Source organism: Petromyzon marinus, chromosome 3 (genome assembly GCF_048934315.1).
Source record: "Petromyzon marinus isolate PM22_M1 ecotype Great Lakes invasive population chromosome 3, UKy_Petmar_22M1.pri1.0, whole genome shotgun sequence".
NCBI lineage: Eukaryota > Metazoa > Chordata > Hyperoartia > Petromyzontiformes > Petromyzontidae > Petromyzon > Petromyzon marinus.
In genome coordinates, this window is record NC_133669.1 from 6,974,832 (window position 1) to 6,996,091 (window position 21,260).

Genomic DNA, 21,260 nt, shown 5'->3' on the forward strand with positions numbered 1-21,260 from the left:
TGAGAGTATAAACATTTATTTGGCACAGAAACAAAACAATACGTTCAAGTAGAATTTGTACATTCATTCAAATAGCATAACTGACCTTGATAGGTAACTCCATCAGCAACCACACATGAGTATGGCATCATGTAGCATGCAATATTATTTTTGGCAAGCTGGATTTTCCCATTCCAAAGCATGTTCCGTTGCAGCAATAACAGCGTAACCTGCAGTGGTACACCTACACGAGCAGTCCGGTTCTAGTCATTGTGACCATAGCCATTCATCTGTAACTTTGACAAGCTCACAGCTGATTTACATACGAACGGTTAACATGTAACGTTGGGCCACTAAAGCAGATTACTCATTTACCATGAGTTACGTGGCCAGATAGTGGCAGGGATTTGAAAATAACATCCTGCTAATGTTTCACATTCTCCAGATACAATTCACAATTTTAACATTCAACAATTCCAATATAGGAGAGGCAATAATTCTACCAGCATGTGCCTGCACTGCCCAACGCGATCTGCGTGCTCTTTTATTATAATCTAAAGCATAATGCCAACTCATTAAGTACAAACAATAACCACCACCACATTCACGGTTAATACTTCCGAGTAACAAAACACAAATAGGCTGTTTCAGTCAGTTTCACTGCATTGGGAGCATTACCCCGAAACATCAGACTGTACCATTGCCTCCCAAACAAGCCGGATTTCGAACTGGCCATAGCTGCTGCTGTGAACAGATCATTGCCTTCACCGCCCTAATGGAGGCCGGTTTCCAGCATCAACAGAAAACTAGCACAGCAACAGTTGACCTCTCTGCTGCCTATGACACTGTCTGGCATCATGGCCTGCTGATGAAGTTGGCCAAATTCATGATATCGCGATCAACTAATTGATGGGATGCTCAGCAACCGTACTTTTAGGTTACACCTCACTGCTAAAAAACAGCTGCAGTGGAATACTCAATAGCCTCCCAAAGCTCGGTCCTCGTGCCATCACTATGCCATGTACGTCATCTTGCAAGTTCATATATGTAGAGGACTTAGACCTTGGTGCATAGGGAACAAACCTCCAAAATATTGCTAATACTCTTGACAGCTGATCTAACTTCATTGGAGGCAGATTTCCGTCGCTGGTGACTCTGACCAAATTATTTTAAAAACCTGAACAATCATGCAGCACATGTTACTCTTGATCCGTCCTTCTGTGGTAGCCCAGGGCACTGTGACCCCACTCCAAGATATCTAGGGATTATCATGGACAGAAGCATGACCTTCAAGCCCCAAATAAAACAGATCTGCTACAGAAATAATGCAGGAACGACCTGGAGCGCCTCAGCTCATGTGCTGCAAACGACCGCTCTCTATCACTGATCTACTCAGTGGTAGTACATTGTGTGCTCTCGTCTGGTCTGGGAGCTCATACATGAAAATGCTAGATGCACAATTATATAATACAATGTGCATAATAACCGCAACACTGAAACCAAAATAAATATCCTGGCTCCCTGTTCTGGTGAACATTCTGCCACCAAATATCCACCGAGATGCATACTGCAAGGGAATGTATACGTTTTCTTGCCAATGACAACCTACTCACCAAGCAAGACTTCAGCAATATACCTTGCCGAAGACTCAAGCCCCGATCCTCCTTCTGGGATCGTGCTGCCACCATCCTAGAATCTTACCGAGATACGGAAGCATGCGGACGTCCAGAATAAACACATAATTTCGAGACCCAAACATCACACCTCCTGGCTTTGGCATTCCTTGAAGACCTTGGTGTAACCATCAACCGCATCAGAACATCAACAAACCGATGCACACACCTCCTTCATGAATGTAAAATTAAAGACAAGCTACAGCACAACTGTGGCCATGCAACCCAAACTATGGACCATGGTGAGCCACTGCAGTCTCAGCTCCTTCAATGGCAAAACTGCACAAACGCTCCTCTAAAACCCTCCCGTGGCTAGCAGACCTCGACGTTGACATTTATCTCTTACGCCAGAATGGAATTGTTTTCGGTTTTCTGTTATAAGGCACCACAGCGAATGCAAATCTTTATTTTTTTGTTTCAACTCACTCATTGAAACCCATGTATCCAGCATCCATGACAGTAAGATACAAAGCATACCATCATTAGCAAATTTGGAGAACCACGTACATGCATGTATTAGAATCATGCCTAAAAATTGTATGTTGTGTACATTTGTTCTATTCTTAATGACATAGCAACAATTATATGACCGGGTGCTGCTGTTACAGAGGTCTAGACTCACAATCAGAAGGTTTTGAGTTCAAATATCAGGAGACAACTTATCCCATCATCCGGCTGTAGAGATGAGGCTTAGGTGAAGGCTAATGCTTACAAATGGTATGACCTTTTTTGTGTGGAACAGCAAAATACCAAGCGGTAGGTGCCGAGAGATCAAAAGCAGCTCTCCATGGCTAAACAAGCCCTGAAAACAGAGGAATGCTCTGCAGTTAAATCTTGCACCTGTGTGCCATCATAGTCCTTGTGAAGTCACACACATGGTGGGCAAGTAATAAACACCATCATTTTTACACGTGTTAGTAAAATGAATAACATTCATGCTTTCCAATAAAACCTTGCCACATTTACAACTCTCGATTTTAACCGTGCAATATTTTTCCTATCCCCCCACCGAAAAACACGAATTTATTTCAATCAATTCTTCATGGTTTGTCTGCATCTGAAATAATAAAACACATTTACAAAAGTGTTATTGGTTTGAGCAAAAATATTTTTCTTGGCCTTAAAATACAAAGAGTTAATACCAATAAAAAATGAATAAAAGATAATCATTTGTTGTAACTTTTTAAATCAAATGTGCTTCATATTAAAAGGGAAATTCAACACATATTTGCATATGAAGCAATGTGTGGGACCCACTGCAGTAATATTGTTTGGATATCATAACCTAGAATGCCTTTTATCCAAATCTGTGGACTTTAATTTGAACATTTTGTGGAAGGACATTTATACCTTCCTGCCATTTTATATATATTCTCTAATTCAAGGCCGACATACTTGTATAATCAAACAAAAAACTTTATACTTTGCCTTTCACCACACGTCCCTGGGCAAATTCAAGCCAACTGGGAAAATGGCATTTGGGCAGGGGTAGAGAATTCCAGTTTGGCAACCTACAGGTGCTACCTGTTACAAACAGTTTCAAATGTGTTGTCTTTTCCCACAATTTTATCCCGATTGTGCTGTGGGTGGCATCAAATTGTGAGATGAAGAATCCATTCTGAACTCTCACAGAGCCGTGCATTAGCCCATGTTATGCAGTGGTCAGTGGAAGGAGTTATGACAAGACTGCCTCTCTTAATAAATATGAAATCTCCATAACTCACACTGGGGGGCACCACTTTTCTTATTCATCCTGCTACACAGATGTTTTCTTGTTCGTGTTTGTTTTTTGTTTGTTGCGGTTGCACCCGATTCAAGAGCCGAATGGCTCACAGGGCTATACCAAATAAATAAAACTGAAACACAAAGACTCGTGTCGCAGGGCAGTCAAATTTATATTTGTTAATTCGCAGAGCTGGAATGTAGCCAAAGTGTAAAACCATTTTTTGACAGTGTTTTTTTGTTTCATGTGAAGTCATTGGTAACCATACTGACACCATCAAATTGATGGTGTTTGAATGAGAACTGCCTGGATGATAACACCTGCTCGTGATTCTGGATCTCATGCCAATGCTGTTTCCGACTGCTTGTACAGGTGTGGTACACAAACATACAATCACGTTGTTTGCATTTCAAGTAAGAATATTAATGTCTCAAACGCAATATTACAAATTATCCTGGCTGAGACGTAGACCCAGCAGTGTGGTCGACCCAGTGTAAATCAAATCCCATCTCACCTTGCTGGAAACCACTCTGGTGTGTCCCAGACCTCAAAGACACTCTCGGCACAGGACTCTGTACTGTTTGGCTGGGGATTGCTCTGAAGCTCCTGAAGCACAAATGAATAATGCATGAATATTATAATTGTGAGGGGTTCAGTTGCCTGTTGCATCAAATACCATAAGATACCTGAAATACCCGTGTCTTTAATGGACACCACTTTAAAATAACAAACTTATATACCGTCCAGTGCACATTTTTCATCTAAACTTTATTATTCTCGTGCCCATGGTATGTCTATAACACAATGACCTGCATGCGCCATGTTCGAAACAAAGTTTGTATAAAAATTGCAGACATTCCGCTAAGGGTGTTTTCATTTTTGCAAACAGCCAAAGGAGGTTAATGGGCATAACCACTTTGTCTTGATCGTAATAGATGGCACCAAGATCTGTGGTTAACAATTTGGTGTTGCGCTTCACTGAGTGTAGCCCACTAGGAGGTATTACAACCGGTGGTAAAATTGGGGCCCAGTGGTCTGCATGGGTGAAAGGGGGAATTATTGTGGTTGTGCCAAGAGTGACTGAGGCTCACGTGAAGGGAGTACATGTTTCAGTGTAGTATCGGCCAGGTTTATTATCTGATTTTCTGCAAGGCAGAGCAGTCTACGAGGTATTCACCGATGAGCAGACATGTAATGATGCATTAATTCATCAATTACAATTGATTCTTAGGCTCATGCTGCATTCACAGAATGATGCACGCAGGAATCGTTTTTTTTCAATCCGTATGTTGTAACTGCTTTGCATAACCCTTACATAATGTAAAACAAATACTGATCTTTGAATAAAATTATAATGGTGGGCTAATTAGGCATGCAATAATGAATAACTCGGTGATATGAATTGTTACAATTTGCAATCTCGATTTAATATAAGAATTTTGTGGTTTTTACCATCTTGTTGAATTATATTTATTTTGCCTTATTTGTACTTTGTTTACTCCTTCAGCCTAAATATATGAGTCTCTTTGCATATAATTTGCATAACATTCTCAAAGGTATGATCTGATCAATGTACCATGAGCACAAGAATAAATATCGATAAAAGAAACAATGCATCATTATATGCCAATGCATCACGCTGAGATCAGCGTGATATCAAACTGCTGCAACGTGAAGTGCCCAATAAATGGCAGTCCAGAAAGTAAGTTGCTTACCAATATATTTAACGCATTACCAGAGTAATTCCCGCGTAGGCATGGGTTCACTTTGGGTACCCTAGTTTCCTCTAATATGAAAAAAAGCTTATGGAATTGGCCAAAAAACCTCAATGTAGGACCTCCCTGAAGAAGTCTCAAGACTTGCTGAGACTTTGCTCAATACATTGACGATTATCATGATCACTAGAGATAGGAAAAAATTGTCGATTAAGTCAATTAATCAACTGAAAATTCTTTGTCGTCGATTTCTCGGGCCCCTTTATAAATGACGGCCACTCTCACATTCTGCCACCTGATGGCGGGAATCCCCCTGCAAGCAAAGGCCACCTCCCATCCAACAGCGCACATAGGAAAAGCGGTGAGACTTTTTTCCAACTATTTTTGGGCCATCCAACTTATCAAGAAATTGAACATATGATCGGTAATCAGCTTGAAATATTACTATTACCTGTATCTGTGTACTACAATCCTCTCCATCCCAACCTGGATCGGCTGGTGCAAACTTCACTTCAGCCTGATCCACTGTTGTGTGTATGCTGTTTCCTGGCATCTTATCTTCATATTTTTCATCCTGCTCACCCTCCTGTCTCAGTCTGGACCAAAAGTCATCAACAATTTCACATTTCCATTAGTACATGCCTCTATCACATGCCGTGTGGCAGTGAGAATTAAACCACTGAACTCTGGCCAAGATTTCAGGCTGGGCCTATTAAGTATTGACAATTGATGGTTTTGCACATGGTACAACAATTTGGCACATCATCTGCGGGTGTTTTTGGGAATTAAACACTCCCGCAGTGTCGTGGATTGATCATCGATCTTGTCTAGCAGCACTGAAATCTTGTGTTGAACAGGCAGCGAGAGAATGCTGTTACGATGTCATACTTGTGATCAACTGATACTGTCACGAGTGCGCATCTTGTACATGTGCTCCTTGCCCTGCCTGATGTCTAACCATACCTCTCGTTTAATATACTGCAATGTAGTTGGAGTACACGTGTAATGACAGGGTGCCACCTGTCGACCTGAAGGGGTAATCGCGGTTATGGGTATAATTACATAATGCCTAATTATGAGGGGGGCGTATCTGGGGTAAAGGTGAAAGGCGGGGTCAGTCGGGAGGCTCCGGGAGCCTACTTCAAGGTTCTGGAAGGGGGCGTGGCCAGAGGCAGGGCTTGGTCGCGCTGGGGCGTATATAAGGGGAACCGAACCAGAGGTTCATTTCCCCTTATATACTAGAGGTTCGGTGCTGTTGCGGGTCCTGGCTGCGTCGCCGCTCGCCGTCATCTCTCTTCGTCGTCCGGCCACGTGGTCGATCTTCTGCAAGTCTCTCATTGTCGCCGTCGCTACGCTAGTCAGACAGCTGTGTAGTTGGACGCCGACAATGGGGTTGTGTAGAAGGGTCGGCTATGTGTAGCTACGTAGAACGTTGCATAGATGTATCGCCCAGTGTTGTGCTGAAAGTGTGAGAATAAATAAGAAGCCCTCTCCACAACGTGTCTCGGAAGTCGCTCACTACACACAGATGGAGCAGTTGTACAGTGGTTAGGGCACTGTGTTATGAATGCAGCGACCTAAGTTATATGCTTGGCCACGGCTAACACCAGTCGAGAATATTTTAAACGGTTCTGAGATTGCCCCCCTTGACCAACTGCACTGGCCGGTGAAGTTTGGTCAAACAACCCCCGTGACCAACATAGAGGTCTTATTCCAGCAGTAGATGGACATAGTGCTGTAAATTACTATTATAGAGTACTCAACTAAATCACAAGTTTGTGAGCTCATTATGAGGTGTCAATTTAGCCCATCATCATACCTTTGGGTACCTAAAATGAGTAACTCTTTTGAAAAGGTAACAGTCATTCTTCTAAGAAGATGATGGCCTCCACCTTAGGAATGTAAAAATTCTACCACTGCCTCAAGACCACTGATGTCAATGACCATCACTTGATTGCTCATGAGAGACATTTTTACTTTATTCAACCATTATATTTAATGTTGCCTGCAATTCGTAATGAACTGGATGTTGAAGGAATACTTACATCTGTAGGTTAGCATCACCAGTTTGAATAACCTGCCAAAAAAATGTTGACAAGAGAGTTACAAACGTGTTCTTGTTCAGTATGCCAATGAAGAGTTCAAATGAATTTGACAGATGCTGAAATACATAACCAAACACTTACAAGTGTTGGACATTCAAAAAGTTGTAACTGAGCGTGAGTCTCCCCAGTAGCATTTTCCACATTCCTGGTCTTAACACAAGGCTGTTCCTCCAACAAAGCAACATCACTGCTGCTTGCATGTAGACCCACTCCATGAATGTCACTATCAAAGCTAAATCTAGTTCTCTTGGTGGGTAAGTCTGCTGGATATTCCTCCCTGTGCCTGCTTGATCCGTTTGAGTGCTTGGTACTTTGCGTATGCTGACGGGACGTCAACGCTGCCGCGGCCACCTGTTCCATGTTGTTTCCGCTGTCACTCCCATGAGCCTCAGCTGAAGGTAGTGACTTAGGGGCTGTGTTTCCCTCACTGCCTGGTACAGCCACCACACTGCAATGTCCACTTCCGTTGTCTGATCGGGGCGTTTGGATAGATATGGAAATTGTCCGTGGGAAGGAAAAGCTCTGTAAAAACTTATGCCAGTCCTTCGCGTCTTCAACTGCAGCTCGTACATCTGGCACCACATCATTTGCCGTCATCTTCCTCAGCCTTTCTTTGACTTCAGAGAATATCTCTTGAGAGTCCTTCTTGTCAAATGGCTCTTTGGCCTTCAGCTCTTGACAGACAAGCATCTTGGCTGCATTCCACTCAAGATGGTCCATACCAAACTTGCTGATCTAGTAAAAAAAATATGCAACAAAGCTTTCAGGTGACCCATTTATTTTTCAAATCAGAAACTAAACTTGTGTAATTCATGAAGGCCCATAGGGGGACAGCTTTTTAAAGATGTGGGCAAAACATTATTGAGCACATCAGAATCATATTATGTATTTATACTGTAGGAATCCTATGAGCTATCGAGCTCTTTTTCAGAGATGTCCAGTAGGGGCAGATCAGAACATTACTATACAAAATCACTTTTAACAATATATACAAATAAAACAAAATGTTTTTTTTTTATCTTACCAGGTAAAGCCCACTGATCTATGAGCTTTTATTCAGAAGCGACCTGGCCACAAATGATAGCTCAACAAAGTGGCTTATCATGTGGAAATTTATAACAGCAAAATTATCGAAATAATCTGATCATACCTGCTTAGGGTCAAGAGCCGTGTACTGGTTGCTCTTGAGCCACTGCTGCTTTCGTTTGATGGTGCTTATAATTAGATTGAGATGTTCAATCTTCTCGACGTTTCGGTCCGTGGCGGGAGCAAAAAACAGCTTCCCGAGCAAGTGCTGAATGCACTTGCGTTGGGCCTCCAGCTCTCCAACCGAGTTTCCCAGGTTCACCATCCCCGACTGCGGCGGATGCGGCAGGATGGAGGACTTTAGTCTCCGCGTCTCCAAGTGTTCGTACTCCAAGCTCTCCGCATTGCACTTCAGCAGCAAATAATGGTTCGCCGTACACCTGCTCAACCTCGCGCGGGCCGCGTAGATCTGCAGGAGAGCAATGACATCGCCGCGCATATCAATGACGAAGCCTTTGCAGGAAGAGGGCATTTCCATAAAAGTGTCTCTAATGAGGACATAGGTATGTGTACCTCAACAGCCCTTTGTTGTTAATGACACTGGTGGATGAGGGCCTCCGCATGGCATGGCGGATCGCGGGTGTTATAGGACCATACTTCCGATTAGCACGGTTGGCTACGTACGGTGCGAAAGGTGTTCAACAAAAAAACATACTTCACTGTGCTCGTCAGCACGGGTTTGTGATGGTGTAAATGTGAGAGAAGAACGGTAGTGCCCTCTGCTGCCCAGCACGGTTTAACATTATGGATTGCTTTTGGGAATAACACTACAATTCAGCAGCATTTGTTTAAAATGCCTGAATTTGCTGGCAATAATCAACAACTTCCAGCGCAGAGTTTGCTTGATGGATAGCAGTGGTTTGGACTATAAAATATTCAACATACATTATCGAAGTAAAAAGAAAAAGATGCTTCAAACCTACCTCTTTTTTTAAGTTGGAAAGTTCGTGGCAGTTGACCAAGGTTCCGGCAAAAGTGTACTCAAGTGACTCCATCCCAAGTGATGTTTCGTACCACAGCAAGGTGCGGAATCTCGGCAGACCCTTCAGGAAGTTTAATCGATTCTGTATGTAATGAGTTGTCTCTAAGAGCATCTGCAGCTCCACGTACGTCTCCAATGCAGAACCTTCTAGGAGAACCGAGGGACAAGTCTCTCTCAGACCAAACCTTTGCAACAATGGTGCTGACATAAAAACATTCCTGAGAGGTTCACCCAGACTCTCCTGAAGGTCTCCCACAAAAAGTGACAGAAGCTTCTCACATGAATCCATCATCTGATTGAGTTCCAGTGGTCCTTCCGTTGCATTGGCATTAAGCAACACATTTGACAAATTAAATACGTACTCTTTCTTTGGCCAAAATCCTAACTGAATATCAGATTTGCAGATATTTGCTACGGTATTGGGATAATGCACATTTATTGATGTGCATTGGTCATCATTGGAAGGTGCTGAATCTTCCCAGGAGTCATGTTCAATTGAAGGGACTTGGTACATTAAATCTAGCTCTGGAGGTGAAGATGGCTGTGACAAAGGTGACTCTGTGTGTTGGGAAAGCGAGTTATTATTTAATGATATATCGCTCAATCCAGAGCTGTCATTATGAACTTTCAAGTAATCTGCACAATAATCCATGCAGTTTGATCCACCTCTTGACTGGTTATTAAACTGTGAGGCTGTACTTTGTTGGCTGTGTTTCACATTCATATTATTTGCACTTGCAGGCTCGTTGAGCATCTGTAGATCCTGTCCAAGAAACGTCTCAGACTGAGGAATTTCAAAGCTGCCGTATTTGTTCAACGACCTCGGCACAATAGTTTCACCATTTGCATGGTTCTCGTCCAAAGCGCCGTCATTCCGACTAAAACCTGGTTCGCTTGCTCGATGGTCTGACATACTGGAGAATGTGACTCGTGCAGACGAGGACGCCTGTAACAAATCTGTGACCGCCGATTCTGCGGAATTCAACGCAGCCTGAATTTGCGTGTTCAGACAACGGCGCTCGGGATTTGTTCCTGCCTGAGGAGGACTCTCCGTGTCCACAGAGATCTGACACACGGCTGCTCTCTGTCGCTGCCTTGGGTCTCTTGACACGTCGATACCCTCTCCATTCTGGGCTCGCGGCTCTCCATTTCCTCTTGCAGAACTGTACACCACTATGGCATGCATGCTCTTTCCAATACGTGTTGCAACAGTTAAACCTTTGGTATAATCCAGCACTGAAAGGAATACAATGAATAAAAACCTTACCAATAAAGCACGTTCACAAGTAAACTAAAGTAAGCAAATGCATTGTAAATTATTTTAAATATGAACCACAAAGCTTCTGCAGGAGGGTGAAGGAAAAAATGAGCACACATTTGCATTCATATTGGTGCATACTGCTTCAAAGGTAATACGGAAATACAATCTAATCAAATTACGGTATATTTATATAGTGTGACCATAACATAACATGCCTGTTTACTGTCGTTACTCTTGGAGTAAAAATTATTGCGAACATCAAAACTCTGTTTTGTTACACCGCACAATCCAGCTTATCAAACCTCATAAAAGTTCCCTCTGTTAGAAAATGCTAGAATTGCGTGTTTTTCTCATTACAAATGCCTACCCCTGGAGCGTAGCAGAAAAGGCCAATGCAAATTTGTAGTGTACATGGTAGAATACATACAAAACAAAGGACGTTATTATCATTATCCTGTGTACAGCGGTGGCACTAGTTAGCGCCCTGCGATTCCCAGCAATGGATAACACCAGTGGCGAGTGATATCTGGACTGGTCACCAACCCACAATGACCATCATGGCTAAGTACTGTATATTCAAACAACCCCCATGACCAACACGGTCTAAGGGGGCCTTAATGCAGCATTAGATAAAGGGCCACAGATTATTATATTATGTTCATGTTAACGCTCCTAAACCGCTACTACCTGTAGGCAGGCTCCATGAAGAAGTGAGGGAAGCACGCGGAGTGGCTTTAGCACCGGTAAATGTCTGGTGCATGTTTATCACCGCATAGGGCAGGCACTGACGGGGCCTTTTCACTGGCAGCATGATGCTGTCATACTCATATAGATACACCTGATGAAAAAAATAGAACCTGTGTAACACATCATAAAATTCTCACATTCAACCTTGCATGCCCCCTCTCCAAACATTCAGCATGTTAAACGCTTTGACAAAATGTGAGAGAACAGAAGGCTGGGGATTTTTCAGTGAGATTAAAACGTGTTAGTTCCTCAATGTGTTTTCGGGTTGTAGCGTGTGTTGTTCGGCATGATGGAGCACCTTCTTCCTGAGGTTTCATTAACAATTCCCGTTATAAGTGTATGTGTCATAGAATCTAAGGAAGGCCTCTTTGATACATCACTCAGGACAAAATCTGTCTTTTGGAATAATGGAATGATTGGAGAAGCTCCCAGAGCAAGAAGCCCTTATATCGGTGAACTATACAACGCCACCATGAAAACCTACATAGCAGCCTATGGCTGGATGAATAGCAATTATATCCAGATTAGTTAGTCAGGTATTGGATTCAGTTGATGTGAGGTGGATTCCTTCGATGCCATGATTAAAGTTAAAATTGTAATGAATCTAACAAATATGATGGGCGTGAAACTTCCAGTCAGTCGCGCCTCACAGCATACACTTTCAATATTTGGCAGCACATGGCAACCTCTTATAATCAGTTCAATGAATTTAAGCTGGAACATGCGCTGAAATAGGTGTAAAGATATACATGGATTCGAAATGGCGTTATAAGCAAAATTCTTCAGTCGTTTACGTGATGAAAGCTTGTAATCGACTACTTTTGCCGTGATCGATTACTTGGGCCCAATTTAAAATGGCGGCCACCCCCAGATCTTACCTCCCAAAGGCAGGAAACTCCCTACAAGACATGTCCTGTCTGACGTGGCTGATGATGCCAACAGCATCATCAAGCCAGACCATCACCTTCCACGAGGGAAAAGAGGTGAAACAGTTTTTTTTCCCAACTATTTTTGTGTTATCCAATTAATCAAATAATGTAATCAAATTTATAGTCGGTAGTGTAATCTACCACTTAAATAATTGGATAGCCCAGCTGTAAACTGTATGCTTAAATGTGGAATATTTACCAATGAGCAGACCTGCAGATTTAGTGGTTCATTGATCTTGGGCACCTTCTGTGGTATGTGACAATCATAGTTGCAAGATGGCTCGAGTGGCTTGTCATGTTGAGTCCGAGGTATCAACGATTTTACTCGCCCATACAGCACCTTCCAAAGAGAAAAATACGGATATATTTGAGATCTACAGATGTCATTAACACTGCTTATTACTGCTTATTGTCATTAACGAAGCATGACCCAATACTTCTTTTTCTTAATTACGTTTAAGAATTTTGGGCAAAGGCTGCAAGAATAAAAAATGTCAACGACTTGACAGAAACATTAACGGTGTATGTAATATGCAGTGCAAACACGTAAAAAGTGTGGCATATTATATAGTGTCTACAAGCACAGGTGGTTATTAGTTTAGGAATTTAGGAAATGTAATCTAAAGTTTAAGATCAAGGTCTCTACATGAGTGAAAACTATAGTTCACATGTCGATTATGAAACAAATTCTTCAATTGCTGTTTTGCAGTGAACACTACCAGTTTGAGAATATTAAATTTGCTTTACCGAAGGCAAACTGCCCTTAACACACTGAGCCACAAAACTTTCCACAGTAAGAATATAAGGAAAAGGTTCATGGACTCTTTTCATTACATTGTGGAATATTTAAGAGAACAATACCTTGAAAATGACAATGGTTCCTCTGAGCAAGCCTCGCTGTATGCAAACTTTGAGACAAATATCTATATGACGGGTGAGGTAGACTCCTTGGGAGGGGTCTCCAAGAGCTTTAATGTCACAATGATTGACGCACAGGCCCTGCCGGTAAATAGACTCCACGGTGGCACTGTGTTTAACAACCAAAAAGCCAAACCCCACTTCGAGCTCTTGTCCACGCCTTCCCAAAGATTTCATCTCACGCCTGGATGAATAAGAGAACAATAACATTGGTTACTCATCCAAAGAGCCTCGGCACCATACTCGACCAGAATGTGTCGTTTGATCACCACGTGAAAAATAGTCAGGTCCTGCAATTTCATATCAGGGCTCTACGACACATTCGGCCACTATTGAGGCATGACATAGCCGACAGTGGTGTGTAGCATAGTATCGACAAGGCTCGATTATTGCAACTTACTCCTCTACGAGACATCTGGCAAAAACATTAGCAAGCTGCAGCGTGCACTAAATTCTTTGGCACGTGACGTGTACTGAAATATCCGACCATGTCCGTCCAGTGCTCGATAAGCTGCATTGGCTTCCGGTTACTGAACGAATTCATTATCAGGTCGCACTGATTACACAAAAAGTGCTTGCCACAAATGAGCTATACTTTACTAATGTCGTCATGGAGCATAAACCATCAAGAAACTCCAGTCATCATCGCAGCGGCTTTTGGCTAACCATCAAACAAAAACGGTCACTGCATCTCGTGCTTTCAGATGCGTTTCTATGGTAGTCTGGAACGCTCTTCTTTCCAATATTAAGCCACTCGAGCTATGCACTTTCAAATCTAAATTAAAAACTAATTTATTTATAACTGCTTTGTGTTTAAATTGTTTTCCTTCCGCCGCACCTACGTACAGTGTGAAAGAAGTTAAACACACATACAATTTTCACGTGGGTAAAAAATAAACAAAATAAATGAAAACTAAATTAAATCACGACGTTTCGGGCGCAACACAAGCGTCCTTCTTCAAGTGGGGACAACGTAGCGAAAGCACAGACGCTTAAGTGTGTCCCAGAGATGGTTGTGACGGGGGATTATATAGTCGCGGGGCATGGAGGGAGGGGGGGCCATGGTGAGTGTGAGGGCGGGGTGTGGGCTGGGAGGAGAAGTTGCAAAACCGAGGGTGCACTGAGAGGCAACTGGTGGTGCTGAGAGGCTTTGTGATGTAGATGGCGGAAGTAAATAAGCAAGCGAGGATTAAGCCGCCTTTTGTTATGCTGCCGGGTGGGTAAGTTAGAAAAGCGCAGGCTAACAATGTAAGGCGTTCAAACTGAAATGTGCAAGCTAAAAAAACAACTTGTGGTAAACACTACCATGACGATGGTAGTGTGTAAAACTGGGGGTAACAGACTGGGAAAAAGGGTATGTTTATGAAAATACATCTAAACTGGCTGTCTAGCAGTAAACTGCCCGGTAGCTAAAGTTTGACTTGGTTAATTACATCTTTCCAATGATTGCTCAATTTGAATCCATCATCTCGGTTGAAGTTATGTCTATGTTTGTATATCTGGATGGCTTCATGGACAAATCTTTGGAAGTATCCGGGAGGCTTGCAGAGCACCTTGGTATCGGAGAACACAATGTCATGAGAGCCAGAAGCATTATAACAGTGGTCAGCAACGGCCGAAGAATCCGTCCTGCCATGTTTCAGATCCAATTTATGCTCGCGAATGCGATCAGAAACATGTCGTTTCGTTTCACCGATGTAACAATCCCCACAGATGCAACTCAGTTTGTAGACACCAGGGTACTGTAAGTCAGGAATGACATCCTTTACAGATGGGATCAGATCACGGATCTTGTGTACTGTACTGAATCGGACCTGGATCTTGTGTTTGTTGAGAATTTTGGAATCTTTTTGGTAACGCCTGCTATGCATGGCAACGTAATGATTTTGATCGGAGTCTCAGTGGGTTGTTTCTCCACGTTGGGAGAAACAGCTTGGTGGATAGCACGGTCCGAGTATCCATTCATCTTGAGGGCCAGATGTACATGTTCCAATTCACTGGCCAGGTGGTGTTGGTCAGAGATGCAATGGGCCCTATGATATAGCGTTTTGATGAGGGAATTATTTTGTGCTGGATGGTGGTGGGAATCAGGCTTCAGGTAGGAATCTGTGGATGGCTTTCCTGTAGACAGAATGTCCCAGAGAGCCATTGGGCCTCCTCTCAAACAGAACATCCAGGAATGGTAGCTTGCCATCCTTCTCCACTTCCATGATGAATTTGATGGACAGTTGTATGGAGTTGATATAGTCTAGAAATTGAGTCAATGCTGGGAGGCCATGTGGCCAAATGACGAAAGTATCATCCACGTATCTCTTCCACAGGGAAGGACGCAGGGTGGATGTCTGGATGGCGTCCATTTCAAATTTCTCCATGAAAACATTGGCTATCACTGGTGACAAGAGGGAACCCATAGGGGTGCCCTCATTTTGTTTGTAGAAGGTATCATTCCAGGTGAAGTAAGTGTTGGTGAGGCAGTGCCTAACCAGCGCAGGGACATCAGGGTTCAGTCCATGTTGGACTAAATCTTCAATTAGTTATGGTGTCAGGCACTGGAACCTTGGTGAACAGAGAGACCACATCAAAGCTGACGAGGACATCATCAGTAGACAGTACAATGTCTTTGACTAGAGAGACCAAGTGAGTTAAGTACTGCTGATGTGGTATTGCCAGTAAAGGAAAGCAGCGTATCCGACAGAAAACGGGCCAGTTTGTAGGTAGGTGAGTTGATCGTGGACACAATGGGCCGTAGTGGGGTACCTTCTTTGTGGATCTTGGGAAGCCCATATAATCTGGGAGGTCTCGCAGTCGAGGGTTTCAGGGAGAGCCATTTGATTGATTCGATTAGGGAAGTCGAACTAGTGATGATCTTGTTGGTTTTAGTAGTTAGGCTATTAGTCGGATCTCTATTGATTTTGGAGTGGCTGCCATCATTGAGTAGGTCCTGGATTTTGTTGTTGTATGAGTTTTTTATCCATGATGACAGTGGCATTGCCCTTGTCGGCTGAGAGGATGACTATGTCATCCCTCTTTTTCAAATTTGCGAGTTCAGAACGCTCGTTTTTGCTGATGTTGCTAACAGGTTTCTTAGCATTCTCGAGGATAGTGGCTATTTCAGCTTTCACTTGTGTTGCGCCCGAAACGTCGTGATTTAATTTAGTTTTCACTTATTTTGTTTATTTTTTACCTAAGTGACTTTACCGAAAAAAACAAAGAGTATGAATCCTTGCAGTCACGAACGCTTCAAATCTAGAACACATACATTGGTCAACATTCATTACAATTTAATGACTGTAACTTCAAACAGTTTTGTTCCAGAGATTTATTGAGCCCAATTCACACCCACGTTTTACAAAATGAAAATTGGCATGTAAAATTGCCTAAAGAAGACAAAGGTGGCCACAGGGCTCAAAGGTCAGAGCGCTGAACTGGCACCACTGAGATCCTCGGTTTCAATCCAGGCAGCTGCCTATGAAACCAGGTTCTCAAGTGTAATGAGTTGATGGTCTCAGCCTGTTCACCAATCACTTTTCACACAAAAAGCGCATTACATTTAATTCTGAACTTTCAAGCTCTAACAGTTATTTTTAAAAGTACTAGTCTGACTGACATGTGATAAACATTATTCTCGGTTGCAGAGTGGGTGGGAGAGTGTTGCCCCCTACTTTGTGAAACAAAACGTCACTCCGGGATATTTAAGCGAGATCTCTGTGATATCCACGTCTGTGGGCTGATCTCTAACACGCTGCTGCACAATAGATCAAAATGGATACTTTCTTTTATGACATGATGCTAATAACACAATCAGGATAAGATTGGGAAAAAGATTTTAAAAATGTAAAAATTAAGTCAGTGTCACTTGGACGAGCAATGGGGTAGGGTGTTCATCTCAATTGATGGATAAAAACCAGCGGTGTAATTCCACATTATCATGGCGGGGCGAGTTTAACCATGGCCAACCACTCTATACTGCCCACAATGTGGAACTAACTTTAATGGGCAAAAACATATTTAAACTAGATTCGAAGCTTTCGTGACTGCAGGAATTATTCTTTGGTTCTTTCGGTAAAGTCACGTAGAAAATAAAATAATAATAGAATACGACGTTTCGATTGCAACACAAGCAACCGTCATCAGGTAAGAACGAATGAGAAAAAAAAACATAGTAAACTTAGAAACACAATGCAACACAACACAGAGAGCCAGATAACACAACAGCCAAAAAACCCCACCAGGCTGACCACGCTCCTCTCATTCTTTGATGACGGTTGCTTCTGTTGAAAACGAATGTCGTATTCTATTATTAATTGATTTTATTTTCTACGTGACTTTATCGAAAGAACCAAAGAGTAAAACATGTTTATTTAACTGATTCGGAACAGCAATAAGCATGACGTAACTTTCCAATGCTGCATGAACCTTTAAACAACCGATGCTTTTATCAGATTTTACGTGCGAGCGCATTCAAAACGAAAAAGACAACCATTTTGGCACCACTAACCCTGGCCTAACCTCTAGTTCACAAACCTTGCATCACTTTACACATTGTGTAAGTGACCACGATTTTAGATTTTTTTTTCAAATGTACCATTGAAATGACTCTACAGTACCACCCACCTTTTTTCACTGAAGCTCTGGAGCAATGATGGGTTGTAAATGAGACATATTTTGGTGAATTCACACATTTTCAGGTTGTCGTTGGGGTCCAGCAAACATTGAGATAAATACGCCTTTATTTCTATTTCCTCTCTCCCACCAATCTTGCATTCTTCCAAATGTGGCTCTGCAATACAATTAAATGACGTCAGTAACTTTAAACTGGAATCTACTTGAAACAATCTATATAAAAAAAAGCAACATGGTAACACATTGAAAACATGACCCAAGTAAACCTCACAACTACCTTTTGAAGCCATCTTCCTTTTCGGGATGGGAATCATATTCTTGCTGGCCAGGCCCAAAGCTGACTTTTTCTCCATGTCTGTTCAGCCGGGTTAAGCATAAAACAAAAAAGAAAAATCATGAAAATGCATGGGATTCCGTACTGCTTTCCCACATGTTTGGCTTTCTAAGTATTTTATGAGTGATGAAGTTACCTTCTGAGCCTCCACTACCATACTTGTCAAAACATACGGTTTATCCATAATCTTGTACAGGGAAATTTAGTTTTTAGGTCCACACAGTGTACAGCCGTTTCAATACGGGCAACATCTTTTTGTCTATTTGTGCTTCTCCCTTGCGATGGGACTTTGTAGGATGAACGTTGAGATTCATAAGGGCACGGGGTGACCAATAAGGTCAGAATTGGTCTGTATAAGGTAGGCACTGATAAGGGGTTGGCAGGTGTGCACTACAGACCTCCGATTAGCACGATTGGCTACGTAGGGTGCGAAAGAAGTTCAACATACAGTACATCCACACGTAATAACCGAATTCCAGACCACTTATCCCGAAGCAAACGTGACAGGCAAAGAGATTGTCATGAAGTAGAGAGCCCCCCACAGTGATTTGGTCGGGAGGCGAGGCTCAAAGGGATTGGAGGAGAGATTCGAACTGAGAAAAAGGTATAAAAATGGGGAGAGCACAAGGGGACGTTCGGTGGCCAGAGAACGAGTTGCAAGACCCAAGAAAGAAGCCCACTGTGTTGCTGTGTCGGCGCCGTTACACACACACACATGTACAGACGAAGCGAACGCATTAAAGCAGTTGGGAATGGGCCGTCCATAAATGACGTCACGCGATTTTGGACGATTTTTGACCCCTCCCCCCCCCCTTCGTCACACGTCACAAAAAGTCAGACCCCCCCCTCAAATATGACGTCACAAAGCTCTGCCCCCCCAAAAAAACACATGCTTCAAATCGCTTTAAACTATTGTCATTGTAGTGCGTATTTAATGTGGCGCTGCACTGTTGAAGGAGAAAACATTTATTAAAACGTATATTTAAGTAGAACGTCCATATTTATTTAAAGTTGCGCATTTTGATGTGACGTCACATTTCACAAACCCCCCCCCGGTGCGTGACGTCATTTATGGACGGTCCCGAAGGCGTTAACAGGGGGATTCCTTACAGGCAATTGTTTGACATCGCAGAATGTCGTGCCTCGAAGTATACACATCCTAAAATTAAATATCGCCTTTTGAGCGTCCAGAGTCAGCGATGTAAATTCCACATTCCCATGCCGGTCATTAGTTTGTACACAGGATAACCACCGCTGCCTTCCTAAGGCGTCCAAACCTGAAAACAATGTAGTTTACTCCTATGACATACTTGTAAATACGTTACATAAATAATCAATATTAGCTGGTTGGTGCAGTTTGGTCTCGGCCATGATCAATCCACGGCTGGATGAAGGCCTTGTTGCCAAGCTGTTCACGTCAACTCAATGTTTTGCAATCGACTGGGTAATTATTCTATTCGAGAAGAGGGCACTGATTGAAAACAAAAGACACGCTGATTTGATTAATTTCAGAACCCATTCATTTCCCTTCACGTAACATTTTTGCGAAGAACGCATAGGGGATCGCATAGGGGAACGGGAGATTTTGAGGCCTACCGACCATAAGCTTGACCTAAAAAGAAAATTATCTACCAGTACGTGCTGTCAAGATTTTATACAAAGCCCAACTTAATATCAAATAGCTTTTACGCCGATAATTTAGAGACTACGGATTGACATTTCAGTTGGAAGCTGACACAGTTAATAACACGCTAACAACCAACCAACGGCCTTAAAAACATAGACAGTGCACAGAATCTATAACTCTCCTGCAAGGAGATGGAACAAGCTACATTCAGACTGCACGGAGTAACGGTACAAGTCAACAGAGCCGAGCAATAACATATGCTACCCCAGCAAGGCTAACATATATTTACCGTAAATGTAAGTGGGGAGAGAAAAAGAAAATAAAACTTAAATGGTCAACGTTTAAAATGGCAGAATTTTGTCGACGACAGCAGTCGAAGCGGAGCGTGGAGGCGATGGATGACGTCATCACGCACGCTACCCACAACGCCGCGGGGTGCTGTGACGTCTCCGCGCAACTGTGCGCGGTGACGTCACGGGGCAACGTTCACAGGCGTGGTGGAGGGACGGTGACGTCACGTCCAAGGCGTCCTTTCCCCGAAACGTCGGAACAATCCGATGAGCTAAATTTTGATTTAAAGCTTTCGTGACTGCAGGGATTCATATTATTGGTTCTTTCGGTAAAGTCACGTAGAAGGGAAACAATAAAATAATACAAATATTTCGATTAAATCACGTAGAAGGGAAACAATAAAATTATAAAATATAAAACAATATTAACGTGTATTTCCTATCCTCGCTTAACGACTAAATCACTTAACGACCGGTTTTCGTGGAACCAATCACCGTCGTTAAGAGGAGGGATTCTACTGTATTGGGCATCTGTGTGAACTAGTTCATTCATTCATAGTTCATAGGACATCTGTGGAAAAAAAGAGCTTCATAGCTCATCGGATTAATATTCTTGGTTCTTTCGGTAAAGTCACGTAGAAGGGAAACAATAAAATAATAAAAATATAAAACAATATTTATATTAAGTGATTTAGTCGTTAAGCGAGGATAGGAAATACACGTTAAAAGGCTTCATTCGTACCGATAGCATCGAAAGTTACCCTTTTTCAATCAAAAAAGTACTTTATAATGTTTAAGCAATGGATATGAATACATAAAGATACAACATTATAACCACATGTTAAAGGAAACGTGGTTAATCAATGCATTAATTAATATTTACTGTACCTACATCAGCCCGTCGTTAACAGGGGAATGCTCGGTAAGCGAACACTTTGGGCTCTATGGAGACCCGTCGTGAAGCGATTAGTCGTTAACAGGGGTCCTCAGTAAGAGGAGTTCTACTCTACACTACCATACACTGCACTACTATACACTACACTACTATAAACTACACTACCATACACTACACTACTATACACTACACTACTATACACTACACTACTATACACTACACTACTATACACTACACTACTATACACTACCATACACTGGACTACTATACACTACACTACTATACACTACACTAATATACACTACACTGGGCTCTATGGAGACCCGTCGTGAAGCGATTAGTCGTTAACAGGGGTCCGCGATCTAACCCAAAA

At 42.5% G+C, this 21,260-nt stretch overlaps 1 protein-coding gene across 2 annotated transcripts; it reads right to left on the reverse strand.

The window, feature by feature from the left end:
* Nucleotides 1–20,138, reverse strand: LOC116952776 (uncharacterized). 2 transcript variants are annotated; one of them, XM_032972404.2, is made up of 13 exons: nucleotides 19,992–20,138; nucleotides 18,019–18,096; nucleotides 17,733–17,898; nucleotides 13,062–13,302; nucleotides 12,400–12,540; nucleotides 11,212–11,362; nucleotides 9,205–10,499; nucleotides 8,346–8,690; nucleotides 7,277–7,930; nucleotides 7,136–7,167; nucleotides 5,542–5,686; nucleotides 3,890–3,981; nucleotides 1–2,709 (listed from the first exon to the last, which is right to left on the reverse strand). In XM_032972404.2, the coding sequence occupies exons 2-13, from the start codon at nucleotides 18,092–18,094 to the stop codon at nucleotides 2,685–2,687; spliced, it is 3,363 nt and encodes a 1,120-aa protein (XP_032828295.1). In that variant the 5' UTR covers nucleotides 18,095–18,096; nucleotides 19,992–20,138; the 3' UTR covers nucleotides 1–2,684. The 2 variants fall into 2 exon arrangements, with proteins under 2 accessions (XP_032828295.1, XP_075929495.1); XM_076073380.1 differs by having other exon boundaries at nucleotides 9,205–9,410; nucleotides 19,992–20,131.
* Between the last annotated feature and the right edge of the window lie 1,122 nt (nucleotides 20,139–21,260).